We start from the raw sequence: 17,342 nt of genomic DNA on the forward strand, positions 1-17,342 counted from the left end.
CGTGCTGCGCCTCGCGCAGACATCTGCGGCATAACATATTATGTAACCTCTTGTGTGGCTATTTTCCTTCGGCACGCCTTTTTCCTTCCTCCCCTTTTGCACACCCTGAATTTTAAACTTGCTGCACGTGTCGCAGCATTCTTTCTTGCCATTTTCGCAAAATGTAAATTTTATCGTACGCGCGTATATGCGTTCCACGTATGTTCAAGGTCTATTTTGACATTCGTGAAATTGAGGTTTTGCTAGGTTTCGAGGGTCATGTGTTTTGTTTTCATTATCGCACGCGCGTCAACGATTTCGAGCGCCCGCAAATTACTCCATTTGTGTCCACAGAAACATAAATACGTATTCTCTAGACTCTCTAGAGTATTAATATTGAAGAAATAAGATTTTTAGAATCTTATCGCTGTTAAATATTAAAGGAATTTAAACCAATTGCAATACCTTAAGTTAAATAAATGAGTTAAATAACTTTTTTTATTTTTAACTGCCATGTGTGTCGAAATTTATTATTTTAACACAAAACGGTATTATTTTAACTCCATTGGTTCAGTTAAAAAAATTAACATGCATAAATTGAAATGCATTAATTATTATGAAGTCTATAAAATATCCAGAAATTGTTGCGAAAATGCGCAAGAGAAGCCCGATCGTTTCGTTGCCGGTCTAAAGGCGATTGTTCGCGGGCGCGGATCGTCGGCCGCGGAAGTACCGCGACGACCGCGACCGTTCTCCAGCCAGCGGCGGGACCACGTGACCGCGGTCGCGGGCATCGCGCACGCGTGATGCGGTCGATAATGTACGGTACGGGCGCGGGGCGCGGGGCGAGTACCGTGGTCCGTGGTCCCGGGTCCCGCCGCTTCCACCGCCGCCACCGCCGCCACCATCACCGCCGCCTCCACCTCCACGTCGGCCGCTCAGCTGTTTCTGTTTACTAAACAAAGGAGCCAGTTCAACGCTGGATGGCGAACGGCGCGTTCGCGCGCGACGCCACTCGTTCTCCGCTCGAGAGATCGACGACGACGACGACGACGACGACGCACGTTCGAGCCCGCGCGACGCCGTGGCTGTGAAGTCGCTGACGCGACGCGACGCGACCCGCGGGTAGATCGTCTCAGCTAGCCTGGCTCCGCCGTAGGCCGCCGCATTGGGCCGCATACGAGGGAAATAAAGTCCTCGGAGAGTGTGCGACTATACTCCGACGGCAACCGCGGCCACCGCGGCCACCGCGGCGCACCGACCACGGCGAACGCGGAGCGGCGGCCCGAGGTCCGAAGGGCGGCGCGCAAACAGTGAGTAAAAATAAATGAGCGACGTTGGCGTCGCCAGGGCCAAGCGGACGCTCGGTTTTTCCCACCCGCCCGTGCCCGCCCGCCCGCTCGCCCGCCTGGTCCTTGACACGATTCTCGAGACGCGTCGACGTTCGTCGGATTTTTACAACAACCCTTCCGAGGGATTACTTTACGTATCTCCCCGTCGGGCGACGGGAGAGACTTCCGCGCTCGCGCCCTGCGCCATACGGAAGCGGTGCGCTCGACCGCGCGCGTCGAATCGCTCGTTACGCTCGCGCTCGACAGTCGACACGCAACGCGGCCGATGTCGCGTTATTCGTCGAATCGCGTTCGTATTTAGACACCAACGTGGCCGAACAACGCGGGCACGATGCGCGCCCAGGTTTTTTTTTTTTTTTTTTCGACAAACCAAAGATATTGGACGATAATGGATTATGGCTTCAATCGCCGATACCGTGCGACGCATGTGTAATAATGGGTAATGGATAAGATCCGCGCGGGTTTCTGCGTGGGATCCCCCCCCCCCCCCGGTGGGGCTCGTTCCTCGTACTCGCGCGTCATCGTCGAACGGTGGCGAGTGGCGACGTAAATCGTAGCCGCCGCGGTTTACTATAGGAAAGAGCTATAATATCGGCTCTTCGCTGATTACACATCCGTCGAGCGGTATCGACAATTAGATCTAATTGCAAGATGCCGCCGGGAAGCGACGTGCAACTCACGTTGTTCTACAGGGTGATTCAGTTAGTATCAACGTCTGTCGTCGCCTTTTTTTCACGACGGCTGACGGTGGAACAATGACAATGGAACAATGACAACGAAACCTTTCGTGCAATTGTTATATTATATAATTATTATTGTACGATTATTATCCCGTAGGAGCAAGGCACTCGGTTTTTTAAATTGTAAAACGCAGGTATAGATGCCCAATGAGAATGCAGTTTAGAAAAAAAGAACAACATGGTGCCGTATAATGCAATTTGATCATTCCTCCATGATTTCAGTGTCGCGCAAAATTTCTGTAATTATCTTTTGCGATAGCTAAACTATTTTTGCGAAAGAATAAACAACTGCGTTTGCCTCACATACCTTATAACGAATTTTTAAATTTGTCGCAATATAAATGACATTGCAAGACCTTTTCCTGACCGCGAAACGTGAATATTATAGCTTTTTATCCTATGATTTTATACAACCGTGCTCGTTCGCGGTCATCCTCTCGGTGATATATTAAAGATATATATCTATATATATGTAAGAGAAAAGAGAGAACACAAAAACACGTCGTGCATGGTCGATTTCTGCTTCTTATATATCTACGTTTTATATCCCAATCCTCCTGTTTTGCAATGGGCTTGGCTATTGCTGGACTGTAAATCGATTGCACTATTTTCGTTTATGATTGCAACGGAGAAACCACCTTTCCGTTAACTTTCATTCGTTAAAACCGAATACCCTTCTCTTTTTTCTTCTCCCTTTTGCCCAGAAGACTTGAGACTCCTCCGCTCGCGTGTAAAATTTTCGAAAATTATCGTAAATCTCGTGTTACGCGATTAATTCGGCGTTTTTATTATTAAACGGCGGAAATTATATTTCCAAAGCGATTTAATTATTACTAGGATCATTCACTGTGAGCAAAACTCCGCGGTATATGTTGCATAATATTTAAACGAAGTAGAAAGTAGACGCCTACGACTGCAGCTGAAATATATATAATTTATGTAATAGCTCGTAACTTTAATAGCTTGTAACATTAATAGTTTATAATTTGAGAAATGTTCCAGATAGATAACATTGGAGCTTGTGTCGGTCTTCATTCGTATTCGTGTCATTGTATTCTAGCGGCTTACGCAACTTTCAGCGAAATCGTTTACTGGCAAAGACGTCTCTTTGCGCTCTTGATCGTCAATTGCGTAATCGGATTCCAACGTGTCAGCTTAGGACCGCCTCGTTTAATCGTTTAACAAATTCTCCGATTGCACTTCCACGAGAAAAAGAAGGAGGAGACAAAGAATGCATACTCCTACGCAACCTTGGCAACCGAAAGATTACAAGGTCGAAATGGGAAAGGAATTCACGCTTAATTACAGATTTCGCGCAACTCGGTACCGATGCGTCTTAAAGATTGATGGACACCGTATATTTTAATCGAGAGGGGCAATTAGCATTGAATTTATTGCGATATCGGCAATAGCGAGATAAGTCACGGATAAGAATAAGGAAAAACAGAATTTCCCACATTTTCTCCCTTCCTGTTGCACAATGAGAATACTCCGCGTCGCAGTACAACGTGGTATTCCTTATTTCTGATTAAATTACAAAATCAAAAAGGTGAAAGTTATGCAGAATGTAAAATCTGCAAATTTTTGGAGAGCGCATTTTAATGCGGAATACCGCGGAATGTATCGCTGAAGTGTGATAATTTGTGATAATTTGCAAATTATTCTGACATTTACGGCACATCGTTTCGAAACGCGTAGAGTTGCGCTTTAAGACGCGTTTGAGATCTAATCAGTTTCACGTTCCATTGACAGCGGTCCTTTCATTCGCGATGATTTAATGCCCTTGTGCAACGATGTCTATCCTCGCGGCGCATTAAACAGCTTTTTGCACGCAGTTTCAGTTGGTGAGATATTATGTAAACGAGAAAGAGAGACAGACGCGGATGCATAATAAAGTCGTTTGGAATAATAGTGTAAAATTTACGAAGATACCCCCATCGTATTCGATTGCCATAGTAAAAGTAGCAAGATGTAGCTGCATTGTGATATCGCGTCATCGAATGTCATCGATCATTGCTATAGACATCAACGAGGTTCCTGATAACGTTTTCGACGTGTGTGGCTCTGCAATCCTCATTTTTACAAGAAACCTTTCCTTTAATACGAAAAAAGTCGAAATCAGTAATGTACTTGTGAAAAACATATTACGGTAATCATTAATAATACGTGGAATGTTGAATCCTCAATTAAAAAAACGTCAGTTTTATTTCATCGGTAAACGAGCCAGAGATCTTCGAGCAAATCGCGGATTAGGTGCAGCCAGAACGAATACTCTCGTTAGCGAGCGTTGAAGAAATCTTGCCCGCTGATACTGATTTTCCGCTTACGATAGCGTGACTCCGTAAGATTTTCTGCCGGATGAATATTCGAAACTTCCTGTTGCTCCTCGCGAGGTAAAGAAAGTGGATTCCGCCTTAGGCCGAAAGCGCATTTGTTTCTAACGCCGTATACATAGGTACGTCGAATGCAGTGAAATTGAAATCTGGCAGGCAACGTAGATAAGTGAAAACAAGAACGATAAGAGCACTGAGTCATCGGGCAGGACTAATTATCGGAGAATTAATACGCAATCACGGCGCAATATTTGTTGCTAAATACTTCACTGGCACCGATAAAACATATGATTGTTTTAGCGTTTTGTGCTGAAACGCGACGATTAAGAAAATACTTTGGTTATCTCGATGCAAAGATAGCGGAGAACTTTAATTTGCGCTCATTTGATAAAATTTCATTTGTAACGTGTTTGCGATTGTAACACATATCTGACGTGTACACGGTTGACCGCAATCGCCGTCGTGGCTGTCGCGCGTAACGCCGCGCCCGCATAAAGGCCAACGTTTGATCTGCAACACAGCAGTAAGCTGCCGTTAAAACGCGCAGCTCTAGCCGAGCTCAAAAAGGAGAAGTCCGCGGCGATGTATAGCGTTCCAGTGAACGGTCCATCCGGTATACACCAGGTGTTCCAGAACTATTGCGCAGCACTTCAGTGTGGCACGATTGTTCTGCAAACGTCGGACCGTAAACAGGCTTTGATCCCGGGTGCTTTAAAAATTAACAGGCTCTGGGCCGAGGATTAAATTCGACTTTTTCACGAAAAGAAGTGGAATTTGCATCTATCGGGGGATCTATCATTGAAAAATCGCGCTCTTTCTCTCTGTGATCTTCTCCATGACGCTCTGTATATATCTCTTTCTCGTCGGCGCCGCTTTCTTATACACATCGATTTAATTGCCGCGCGCCGATGCGAGGTGTTTTTAGGAGTCGAGAAAGGAACCAAGAGAAAGAGCACATCGTCTAATTGTGTACAGGATGCTTCCGAAGTTGATTATATGGCAAGCGAGGCAGGCGAGGCAAGCGCGATCGAAGATACCACTTATCGATTATTGCTGATAATGGCAGCTGTTGTGTGTTGCTGACTCCAGAAAAATTTTACCCCAGAGATCCACGAGTAAATTTATTACTTTTACTTGCATTGATAGGTTTGTGTGTCCGTTCAAATATTATAGAAGACATTCCGTTATCTTCGCGACGTAACAACAGAATATGGCTGCGTTCCGATATTCACTGCAAGTCTATAGTTTACGTAACGTACACTATAGATTTTCAGTACTGACGACAGTGAATATCGGAACGCAGCCTACGAATGATAAGAAACGTGAAACTTATCGGTGTCCTCCGGAACTCTATCGTGCCGCTTTTTAAGCTGCGCATTTAACATAACTTCAACAATTATACGTGTCGCACAAAAGATATCTACGTTCTCTCGCTGATCGAATTGCGAGCGACAGCGACTTCAGAGTTCGCGTTCCGCCACGGCCTGATGCAACAAAGGTGCAGACAGAGGCGGGCAAAGGCAGGAGAGATATATAGGTATAGTGGTACGTGCATTCACAATGCACTCTCGAGTCTCGGCTCGGGTCGCGCGAGCAGAGCGCACGGGCAACCTTGAGGAAGCGAGTAATATTCCGCGAGCTCTCGGCAGTCTCGGCTCGCATTTGCGCAGCAGAGGAGCAGGCCGGACTTTCGTCAATGTTTTCAGACGCCGAGGCGGAAAAGTGGCGTTCCGCTCCGACGCGTTTCGCGCTTTTAGCTCTCATTTCGCGACCGGTGAAAGGACACGACGCGCGCTGCGTCAAAGCTCCCTCGCTTACCTAATCCGTTGTTTCATTTCCGCGATGCAGCGTCCCCTCGGAAGACAAAAGGAGAAGAGGGGTGGGAAGGAGAGGAGGCGACACAATGTTTATTGTGCCCTGCAATGTTAGCGATGGCATATACATCATCGCTCTCTGTCTCTCTCTCTCTGTTTTTTTTTTTACAAACAGATCATTTTTGCGCATACGAATGTCTCGCAAGCAGCTAATTGAGTTATTTTACTGCATTGTTTGCATTTTGCACAATGACACTTTGTATTTTCTGTTAGATACAACGCAGTTGAAACCAACAGCGGGTTCTTAGAGTTGAATTCCGCGTAACGGATTGGGTACGACAAAATTTAAATGCGAAAATATATATGTATGTTCATTGAAGCTTCTTCAACCTCGGTTCCATTTTTAAATTTTGAGAGTTTATCGTGTCGTCGATCGCGCATTTAAATTAATTTCGCGCTTTCACGCCGACCCTGAGATCTCTGGAGCGTGGTACTTAGCGCGAAAGAGGGTCGAAGGATAAATCTAGCTTAACCGTTCTACGCCCAGGCGGCTTTGCAATTTGCTCGCTCTTGTTTCGGGGAAATTAATTCACGCGGCAATATTGTGTGCGATGGATTACTTGAGATTTTTAGGACTTATCTCAACTGGGCTTTTTTTGAAATTGTCCTCGCGGCGTAAGGCCAGGGAGCAGGGAGCGCTTATCTCTCTCGAGGCTTACGAGGGGAATCACGGAGAAGGTCAGCCGCGCGTCTTTTCCGGTGCTCACGCACCATGCAAACGCAACCCGACTGACCCACTGCGCCGACGATTCTCGCTGACATTTCGTAACCGTCACCACACTACTGGTCGTATATTTAGCGTTACGTTACGCGTGGCCACCGCGCGCGCGCGAGAGAGAACGGGACAGCTGTAGTAGGTTTACTTGATACCGTTCAAGCCTCGCGACTCAGCTGATTGCCAGTCTGCCGCTCGCAAACGTTGCATACGTTATAACTACTATGTGCCTATCAATGTCCTGCTCGCGGTTTTCTCTTCGCGCAATTCTCATTTTGCCTGGCTCGTTTAAATTCTTCCGCCAGGATAAAATTAACTGGAAAAATATCTAGATGCGAAAGTATTTATGTCCACCGAGGCCTCTTGCATTCAATCTCTCGGTTGTTTCTAAATTTTAAAGATTTTACCGTGTATGAACCTTTCAATACAAGATAAGCCGTTTTTATTGCAATCCGTCATATTTATCTTGTATTTCTATTTCTTTTTAAATAGAAATATAATTAATTTAAGTATTCTATTATTTCTGCAAGAGTCAGTGCACGTGTTTAATTAATTAATGCCTGATGATTAACGTACATTTAAAGTCTTTTATTTTATATTGTTATTTTATTTTGTATTGCTCTCGTCCATGAGAGTTGTATAAAAACGATATGCTTTTTTATCAACGTTTCATGTACATGTGTAAAATTGTAGTTTGCGAATCTGCGTCCCACATAAATTCCAGTCTGAATCTCACAATTGCTCGGAGCTCGGACTCCGCTTTCGGCGGTCATAACAAAATGCCCCCTATCTCATGAATCGAAACACATCTGCGTCCAGCGTGAAATTACACAAACTGTAGAGAGTGAATCTTGGCTCGTACAATCGTATCCCACTCGCGGCGGCTTCCGTAAATCGTAAAAGGCTGTGTTTAGAGCCACGCATGCGGCGTTTCACTCTTGCTTTTCTATTTTGTTGCCGGTCGCGGACGTGCGCGCGATTTGTAAGCAGCGTGATTTCACGGGCGAATCTAAAAGCGCCACGATTAAGCAATAAACGCTCTAGGAAATACGCAATCGTTATCGTGTGTAAATTATTCTCACATGTGGCAATTACAATTAAAAATCCTCACGAGTTCTTCCCGTGTCGTTTACGTTAAAGCGCTTGTAAAGTACTGCGCATTGAAATTAATTTCATGCGAGATTTCTTCGCGATCATACTTGCGTTCTCGACAGGGAATAAATTGATTCTGATTGCGTAGATACATTGTATATATGTTTATCATCGCGTGCGCAAGATCGTATATTCGCGAACAAACGCGTCGGTGTTGTACGCGTTTCTCGCGGCGGACTCGCTTCACGACAGAAACAGGCAATCCTCAGAGACGTGTCCACTGACCGTTGCGGACTTTCGCGACTCCCGGTATCCCGTTGATAGAGCAACGCGCCTCCGTCACGACTCCAATGCGCCCGTAACGCGGTGCAATGCACGGGGTCTTGCTAGAGAGACCCTCTCTTTCTCTCTTTCCTTCTCGTTCTGGTCTCTTTCTTGGACGCGCTCGCGAAGCCGCGGAGCGGAGAAAGTTAATTTCGCATGGCCGTTGAACCGATATCGCCGCTATTACGCTTAGGGGAAGCGGAGAGTAACCGCGTCTAACCGCGGTTAGACCAATTTGCTGCTTCTAGGCCAGTCACGTCTTATTCGATCCGAGCCGGCAGCCGTCCGCTCGACGTCGATCAACGGACGCCGCCGTTCGCGCCTCTGACTTTACGGGGATCGCCGCGCGGATCGAAACTAGCGCGTCCCGAATTAACTCCTCGCGATCTGACGTGACGTACATCCGCCTGGTTTTGTACCGCTCCAGCCGCGCGTGCTGGGCCGCGCGTAAAGAAGCGTGTCCGAATTTCCGGCGAGATGGTGAACGAGCACTGGCTTTCGTTTCATTCGTATATGACATCTATATTGTTTCGAAAAAGTTTCTCGTCTTGCTACTCTCCTTTCTTTTCTTCTCGTTAAACGTATTGGCCTTTTATTTCATACAAATGCCTTTCTTTTCCTCGCGGACGACGATTAAAAAGCTGCGCGAGCTCAAGCTGAATAAGACCTTCCAGAATAATAGAAGTCAACGTTTCATCATACATTGTACAACGATGAATTATTTATGTAGGTCGTAGATTTGCATGAATTATAATACGAAAATTACTTTACCACAACGACTTGTATGAAACAGCAAATTAGTAGGACGCGATGTATCGTAATGTCTTTCTTATGTAAATGCAATTTGGCGTGTGTCCAGCAAAAAAACGAGAATGGCTCCTTACGTGTTACACGACTCTCGCCAAATTAACGTAACAGTCTTCCGTTTTGCGAGCGAGCTCGTAATCTCACGAGTCGTCGATTTATTACGTCAATCTATCATCATTATATTTTATCAGAATTTTGTGACAGAGATATCCCACATATACGAACGATGCAGCGATATATAATAGGAAAACATCTCGTTCCTGTGTCGACGCACAGCTCGAGAACAGGTCTAGATATATCTCCAAATCGTGTCGGACACTCGTTCGTTATACTTTCGCGAATAGAAATGCAAAAGTCACCTCGAGATCCCCTGATAATAACGGGAATACCTTTAATCGCGTACATTAGAGTCCAGATATGTATGGCGTTGCAACACGTGGAAGATGGTCGAATGGCGGTCGTCATTGCATAGTGAAGACGCATCGAACGACCGAGTCGCCGTATATAGCGCGCGTAGAAAGACGTTTATCGCCGATTGTGAAGACGTGGCAATCCGACTACGCATTAATAACCGTAATAGATCGGAAAGCCCGTCCGAACTACGTTGTCGTACACCTATCATCACCGCGTTCGAGAAATCGCGATATTATAACGATAAGTGGAAAGTCGTCGAAAACCTTTTCTATAACGCGATATTAATTAAACGCTGCGGATGGGACTGCGAGACTTGAAGTGACACTAAAGAGAGCTCTATGATTATTTAATGATAATGATATAGAATTAGTTTCAGGAGAATTGTTATACGCTATAGAGTACCTCTTCGGAAAGAAAGTTCCCTAGTTTATTCGTTCGGTTCGTTCCTTATATTATATCTCGATTTCTAAAAGGGTCCCAGGATAGATTTAAAATCCTAAATCAACTATCTGCTCGGGGATTGTACATCCAAGTCGAACTCAGCTTTCAGCGTATATCGAAATATCTCTTTCTCTTTCATGCAGGCGCAACAATAATCGTTAACTTTTCGTCAGGGGTATAATTTTTCTCAGTCAACATGGGCTCGTCGACAGGACAGGTTCAGGATTGTCCCAAGTTGTCTCTGAATGCTTGGCACGCGCGTGGGCGAGCCGAGACGCGATCGCGAAGAATCGTTTTGTCGGCTGCTAGAGAGAACCGGTACTGGTTCTTGGCCGCTGCGCAAAAAGACAATGGCGTGACCTTAGCGGATATGGCGAGACCAGATTCTACATGTCTCGAGGATGGCCGGCTCGCGCGGCGGAGGTTTTTCCTTCTCCCTTTTCCTTCCTTTTCTATTCCCGCGGTTAGCGACGCTGCTTTGTGTTATTCGGCTGACAGGGTGGACATTTACTTGCATTTGTATTTCCATGGTCATCCTAAGAAACTGAATTTATTTTCAGACAGAAATCTCCGTACGATCTTCTTCTCTTTAAATGACCGCCTCGGTCTTCCGTATGCGAAAAATAATCGATTTAATAATAATGATGCTTATAAGCAGCCTTTAAATCACTGCAAAAAATTTATTGCAGAAATTATTATTCCGGATAAATAAGCTTCTCGTAATGTTCCAGAATGCAGTAAACATGCCGTCGTTGCTGGAAGCATTAGAGCTAAAGTACGGCAGCTCAACGACGGACTGCTCATTGACGGACGATGAAGCGGAGTCTGGCTCGCCCAAAGCCGCCCTGTCGGTGAGCATCTTCATCCCCAAGAAATCCCCACGACACACGGTGCCGGCGCTATTGGTGCTCCAGGACTGCGACATCGAGTCGGCGGGCAACGACGCCGAGAAGCTTCGCAGCAAGTGCAAGAACGTCGAGGAGCTTGACCTGGCGCAGAATAAGCTGTCGCAATGGACGGAGGTATTCGGCATCCTGCAGCACATGCCCAAGATCAAGTTCGTGAACTTGAGCTTCAACTGCCTCGCGGAGGTGCTGGAGATCAAGCATGGTAACTACGATCTTCTGAGGAATCTCGTGCTCAATGGCACGAGGGTGTCCTGGTCGACGGTGCAGGGACTGGTACGGGTCCTGCGCAATCTGGAGGAACTTCACTTGTCCTTGAACGAGTACAAAACGGTGGACCTGGATCATCAAAAGCCGGAGAACGTGAATCCGGCGCTGAAGAAATTACACTTCACCGGCAATCCGGTGGAAGTTTGGAACGAGATCTCGAAGCTAGGGTGAGTCTCACGTGTAATGATTAGAAAATCGATCAGTTTCTTTAATAATGTAAAATAAAATTTGTTTGATAAGTTGTTATTCCGAAAGATCTGTCATTGGGCACTGTATGCTTCTTCAGGTATCTATTTCCAAACCTGAAGAGCCTTGTCCTCGCCGAGTGCCCGATCAGATCGCTTGGTTTGGAAGAAAATCGGAATTTGCCAAGCGAGGATGGCCGCCGAACGAAAGAAGAAGGTCACGGGCAGGATAACGAAAACATGAATCACTTAGACGCGGATGAACATACCTCGTCGACGGACGATAAAGGAAATAGGATATTTGAGAGCAAGGTCAACTACGAAAGATCTGAGTCGAAGTCGGAATCCAATGGGACAACCATCAAGTCGCCCCAAGATCCCTTCAGAATGCTCAGGTTCTTGAACGTGAACGGTACCCTGCTATCGACTTGGGACGAGGTCGAAAGGCTCGCCAGGTTTCCCGCGCTGAAGTCGCTCAGGATCCAAGGCTGCCCGCTTTTCGAGGTGAGTGGTTTTCAATCTCCTCGACGATCGAAAATCGAAGAGTCTTGCATTACGTTCGTCGTCAGAAAATATTTTGATTGACGCATCTTGATTTCGCACGTGACTCGATTAAAGAAGGATAACGAGTCGGAATCGATTTCATGCTTAATATGAACAATAGACTTCTTATTTCTTCTAAATGTATAATATTAATTAAAAATGGATAGATATGTATTAAATAAAAATATTACTTAAAGGTGGATACTTAAATCTTTGCATCGCCTGTGCGACACATTTTAAAAAAATGTAAAGTACAAGAGAAATCTCGGGGAGATAGGAATCAACAAGAGACAATGACAACACAAGCGATAATTGGAATTAGTTACTTGCTATATGTGGGAATAATATTCGTTACTGCGACGTAGAGTAAATTTATCCCATGAAAGATCAAGATACGAAATACGATACGAGTGTACCATTCTGAAATCAATGGCTATTTTCATTCTCAAAGCTTGCATCAAAGTATGAAGTCTGAGCACACTTGACGATATATAGATTAGAGACACGTGTTTAATCCCTCGCATCTCAAAACTGCCACAGCCGTTAGTATTACGTGAGAAATGATGTGTCCCCCCAGTAAGAGATCTTTTCGCGTGGACACGCAGCAATTGAATCTTGGCACATGCTCAAACAAGCATATGCTCATAGATTAATGCAACGTGCGCTTCGAAAACAAGTTCTTGGAATCAATAAACTCTCTGCAAGCGCTCCCTATATTGGCACTTCCAAACACGGTCGTGTTAAGAGAATTTGATATTAATAGACGAATGTGAAATAAACAAAACTCGCTGTTTGTGTTCAAAAGGAACCTTGTTATTTCATGTGTGAGAACCGGAACTAAATAAACTGACACGCGTCACTGTGCTAATTAAACGTGCGTAACATGGTAGCCTTCGATTCAATGAGACACCAGTTTTGTCGCGGAATGTGTTTCCTATTCTATAAGCTACTGACGTCTATAATTACAATCTATAATTGCATAATGCACCTGTTACAGAAGCAGCTGTGTTGTATTTTTTAATTGATTTATATTTTTTATTTATATCTTGACAATGTTGTTCAAATCTGTATCGTTATTTGAAAGAAATTTTATTATAAGAAAGCGGAAATTATATTATGCTGTTACTATAAGAGACCCGTTCCATTTTGGAGCGCATCTATAAGAGCGGGCTAAAAATGTTGGATATTCCTTAAAATACAAATATCTGCAACTTTTGTTTTGATATCAATTGAATCTTTATATTCATTTCTTTGGTACAATTTAATCCAACTATATAGCCCAAAAATTGATCTCTATCACATTTGTGTGGCGTTCTATACTAGATATCACGAATTTTTATCCGCCGCTTTATATTCGCTTAACATTTTCCAGAGCCCTCGAGAGTACACGGAACACGAGAGGCGGCAGCTACTAATAGCCCGACTGCCAAACGTCGAGACATTGAACGGCGGCGGCGTGATATCGTCTCAGGAGCGCGAGGACGCAGAAAGGGCCTTCATACGTTATTACATGGACAAACCGGAAGCTGATCGACCCGAAAGGTAAGTCTCTTAACGCTCGCCAAGTTCGGTTTTGATAATTCCCCCCTCCCCCCTTTGATAATCAAGGCTCGCGCGGAACGAGTCTCGAATACTTCTTCAAAGGCGCCGTAAGTTGTTTTAACGCGTCTTTAACGCAAATTTCAATTTCCCCGCGAACAAGCCCGGTTTTTGTCCTTCGGGCAGCTCCAACTTCGCCCGAGACTATTGGACTATTCTGGTTTCATGGCCACGCTCGCTCCCTTACCGTTCGGAGGAGCCCAACTTGACCCTCTTTTGCGATTTTCAGGTATTCCGAGCTCGTGGCTATTCACGGAAAGTTGGACCCCTTGGTGAACGTAGATTTGACGCCGGAGAAAAGGGTCAAGGTCACGTTCACTTACGGAGATCTCGTCGAGGTATTTAATTTCGTATCGGGTTTCGTCACTTTAGGCGTATTGCGTAACGGCAAACTTTTACTAGATCCATAATCTTTCCCGAATACGTGACTCGAAAAATAATTAAGTCTTTCAAGTATTTACTTCTGCAAGTATTCGCGATATGAACAAAAGAATTTCCATGCCGTGAGCAATACTTTTTATTTTACATTTGATTGGGATGATTGGTCACAAACAATGCTTTCAGGTACGGTCGGTAGATGTATATAGGACAGTTTTTGAATTAAAAACCAAGTTGGAAAGTATGGTGAAAATTCCTGCCAATAGAATGAGGCTTTTCTACGTTGATCAGGTGAGTTGTTCTGTCCTATATTAACTAAACGATTTTAATGCTGTTCGCAGAATATTTGGCACCTTGATCGATCCTTTAAGAAACCCGAAGTTGCGATATAAATCACACCACATTACCCTTCCAAATAATCCTTCTTATCCTGGCATGTATCTAAAGTTTGCAATTTCTCGAAGTATATCGCAAGGTACGAGCGTGAATTCTTAACATACATGAAATTTTGTGCGAAATATTAAGAATTTACCTTATCCTACAACAAAGTTATCGAAATATATCACAGCAAGAAAAGTGGAACAAATTAAAAATTCTAGGAAATGAAGGCACAGTATGGACCGGAGGAAATGCTGTATCCAAACAAGCAACTGTATCGGTACAACATTAGGAACGGCGACGAGATCATTATTGACAGCAAACTGAATCGATTCGCGTCAACGTCGTCGGCCACATCTTCCATTCGTTCTTGAAGAAGAACGACGAGTGAATCGTGCGGTATTGAAAAAATCCGATAACTCCTCGGGTTTTGATCTCCACTTGTAGCCTCACGATGCGACGCTCATCGGTGAATTGTAACAATACTGTTACAGATCAATAGAGAGGCGCGGTTTTCTAACGATGATTGCGTTTGCTAACACCGCGGGTGTCTGAGAAAACCAAAAACTGTTACAATCCAAGGAGAGCAATTCGAGGGCAAATATCTCCCTACGTTGAAGTATACAAGCTAAACGTATAGAATCATTAGGGTTTTACGGATGTTCGACGTTACCTTAAACCACAAATGTTTCAAAAATAATAATGAGCAGATGATATATGAGAAATCGTTAATTGGCGAAAATTCGGTAATCTATCGGAGACGAAATTATCTAAAGACAACGAGTGTTGCCTGATAAACGGTATGTCTAGACATTTTCTGAAAACCATTGCGAACTACAACCACTAATGCAAATGATCGTCCATTGCGATTGTTAGATAATTATTTCTTCGTATAACAAACTTATCCAGAGACCTCAACATATAAACTTAAACCGCTACTAACGAGCCTGGTGCATAGAGAATAATTATTGTATCCAGTGTACAAGCGTACACGCGCTTAGATGGATAGTTAGCCATCTTTTTCTTTAACATAGTAATTCTCGTCCGTCTTAGGAGACGAAACGTAATACGGGGAAGCAGGATTGTACATAGTGAATTTCAATTTCCAGCTAAATTCGATGTAGTTACGACGCGAGCAAAGGAGATTTACCCTATTTGCTCGACGAGAAAGAAAGTGATAAGGAATTCGTAGAAGATAATTCTCGACTCATCTTAGGACGATGCCAACGACAACTGTAATGTAACGCGCCGTTGAGGCTGCTGTGAAGAGAACGAAATATTTTTGTAGAGATCGCGGGCAGTTACCCTTAAAGAAAGTATAGGATCTACTCGTTCATGAAACGAACGCGTTTTGTTGTTCCCCGCTTGAGCACCGGGCAATGATGAAAGTGTGTAACGCCGTCGCGAAAATGCGTGCGGCTCTTTCGCGAAAGTCGCTGGTAAAAGGCAAGAAGAAGCCTTGCACGAAATTCCCGAGTAAGTTTAAGAGTAGCGGAATGTATTTACGCCGCTGATTCGCGAAAGCGTCGTTCACTTACGTTGTCATCCCGACAAATGATCTCTGTACTTTCCGAAGGTGATGTATACTTACGAGTAAACTCTTTCCTCTGTAAACTTTGCGCGAGATCAAAACGCCTAGGTGTCACGAGTTCGTAAATTACAACGTGAGTTGTAACGAATACCGTGAAACGCGAGAGAAAATTTGTGAAACCGCGCAGGAGTCGTGTGCGGTTGAAGTTATGTTTGCTATCGTCTATTTTCGACGCGTACTTAACATCTTCACTTCTCATCTTCAACAGTTTCTATGTCTTTGAACAACTATTACTTCTTTTAATTCTAAGGTATTGGAACATACGACAGCACGAACAAATTGCATATTATCGCAATCGTTTCGTTACGAAGTGGACAAACGGAAATCATAATACGTTGACAGCGGTAGAGTGCTAATATAAATCTCAAATGTGTGATAACAAAGGCGATGCCGATTGCGATTTATGAGCATAATGTTCCGGATTCGTATAATAATCTCGATTCTCGAAGGTATACCTTTTCTTTCCCTCTCCTGAATGCCACAAATATCCATATGTCTCGTTACATTTACATACCCCAGATTTAGGGCACGAACGAGCTCGCGAAAAGAAGCTAAGTAGAACGTTGCGTTGCGTCGCTTTGTCTTTGAGTCCGACGGCACCACCGTGCCGTGACGTTTTCGGCCGAGCGTTCGGACAAAGAAAGCGCGGACGGTGCGTATCAAGTTTCGATTTCTTTGCTCACAAGCAACGAAGCTTGCGGAGTCACTTAGTGCCTGCCTTTTACGTACTAGCGTAACTCACAATGTCAGATACTTCTAACACTGGCAACACTGCCCTGTGAATACGATAAAACGATATAATTCGGGACGACAACACTCTTGGTATAGTAACGAGAAACGTAGACCGAATTCTTGGAGCAGCTAAAACTCCAATTGACCAGAATCTATGATAAAACTTTATTATCATTGTACAGTATTAATAATTTTCTAGTTGTATCAATTGTCAAGAAGCAGGTATTTTGCCGAGTGTGTAATGATAAAAGATATATACAAATAATGATAGAAGATATATACAAATTCGGTGCGCTTTTTTATTTGCAATATTGTCGGATCGATAGAGTATGATGACGATTGTCGCGGAATGGTATTGCTGTTGAAAAAATTCGGTCAGACGTTTCCCGGAGATCGAAGGACCACCGCGATAGTCAGGAAAATGTTGACTGCGGGTTTCCAATGCCACTGTCCTGTCTTCGCGGCGTGGATAGTACGAGTCGTTTAGTCGAGGTAAACAACGGAAAATGAAAATCAATCACGAAGGAGGACAAGGACGGACTGGTAGTGGGATCCTAGTACGCATGTGTCTAGTCTCGGAAAAGAAACTCTGCATTACTTTCATTTATAAAATACGATTCTTTTTTTGTGCTGGCGCAAATGTACGTACTAACGAAATAAATTGTTTATATGGTAGACCGTTTTTCAATT

General features: G+C 44.3%; 1 protein-coding gene across 1 annotated transcript; it reads left to right on the forward strand.

The window, feature by feature from the left end:
• The first annotated feature begins 869 nt into the window (after window positions 1-869).
• On the forward strand, window positions 870-17,327 carry Mlt (tubulin folding cofactor E like protein mlt). Its single transcript, XM_071715880.1, has 7 exons — window positions 870-1,292; window positions 10,803-11,413; window positions 11,533-11,935; window positions 13,347-13,516; window positions 13,803-13,911; window positions 14,138-14,242; window positions 14,551-17,327. The coding sequence occupies exons 2-7, from the start codon at window positions 10,815-10,817 to the stop codon at window positions 14,701-14,703; spliced, it is 1,539 nt and encodes a 512-aa protein (XP_071571981.1). The 5' UTR covers window positions 870-1,292; window positions 10,803-10,814; the 3' UTR covers window positions 14,704-17,327.
• The last annotated feature ends 15 nt before the right edge of the window (window positions 17,328-17,342 follow it).

This window comes from Temnothorax nylanderi, unplaced genomic scaffold (genome assembly GCF_030848795.1).
Source record: "Temnothorax nylanderi isolate EJ_2023f unplaced genomic scaffold, tnyl_v1.0 TNYL_tig0172_pilon, whole genome shotgun sequence".
Lineage (NCBI taxonomy): Eukaryota > Metazoa > Arthropoda > Insecta > Hymenoptera > Formicidae > Temnothorax > Temnothorax nylanderi.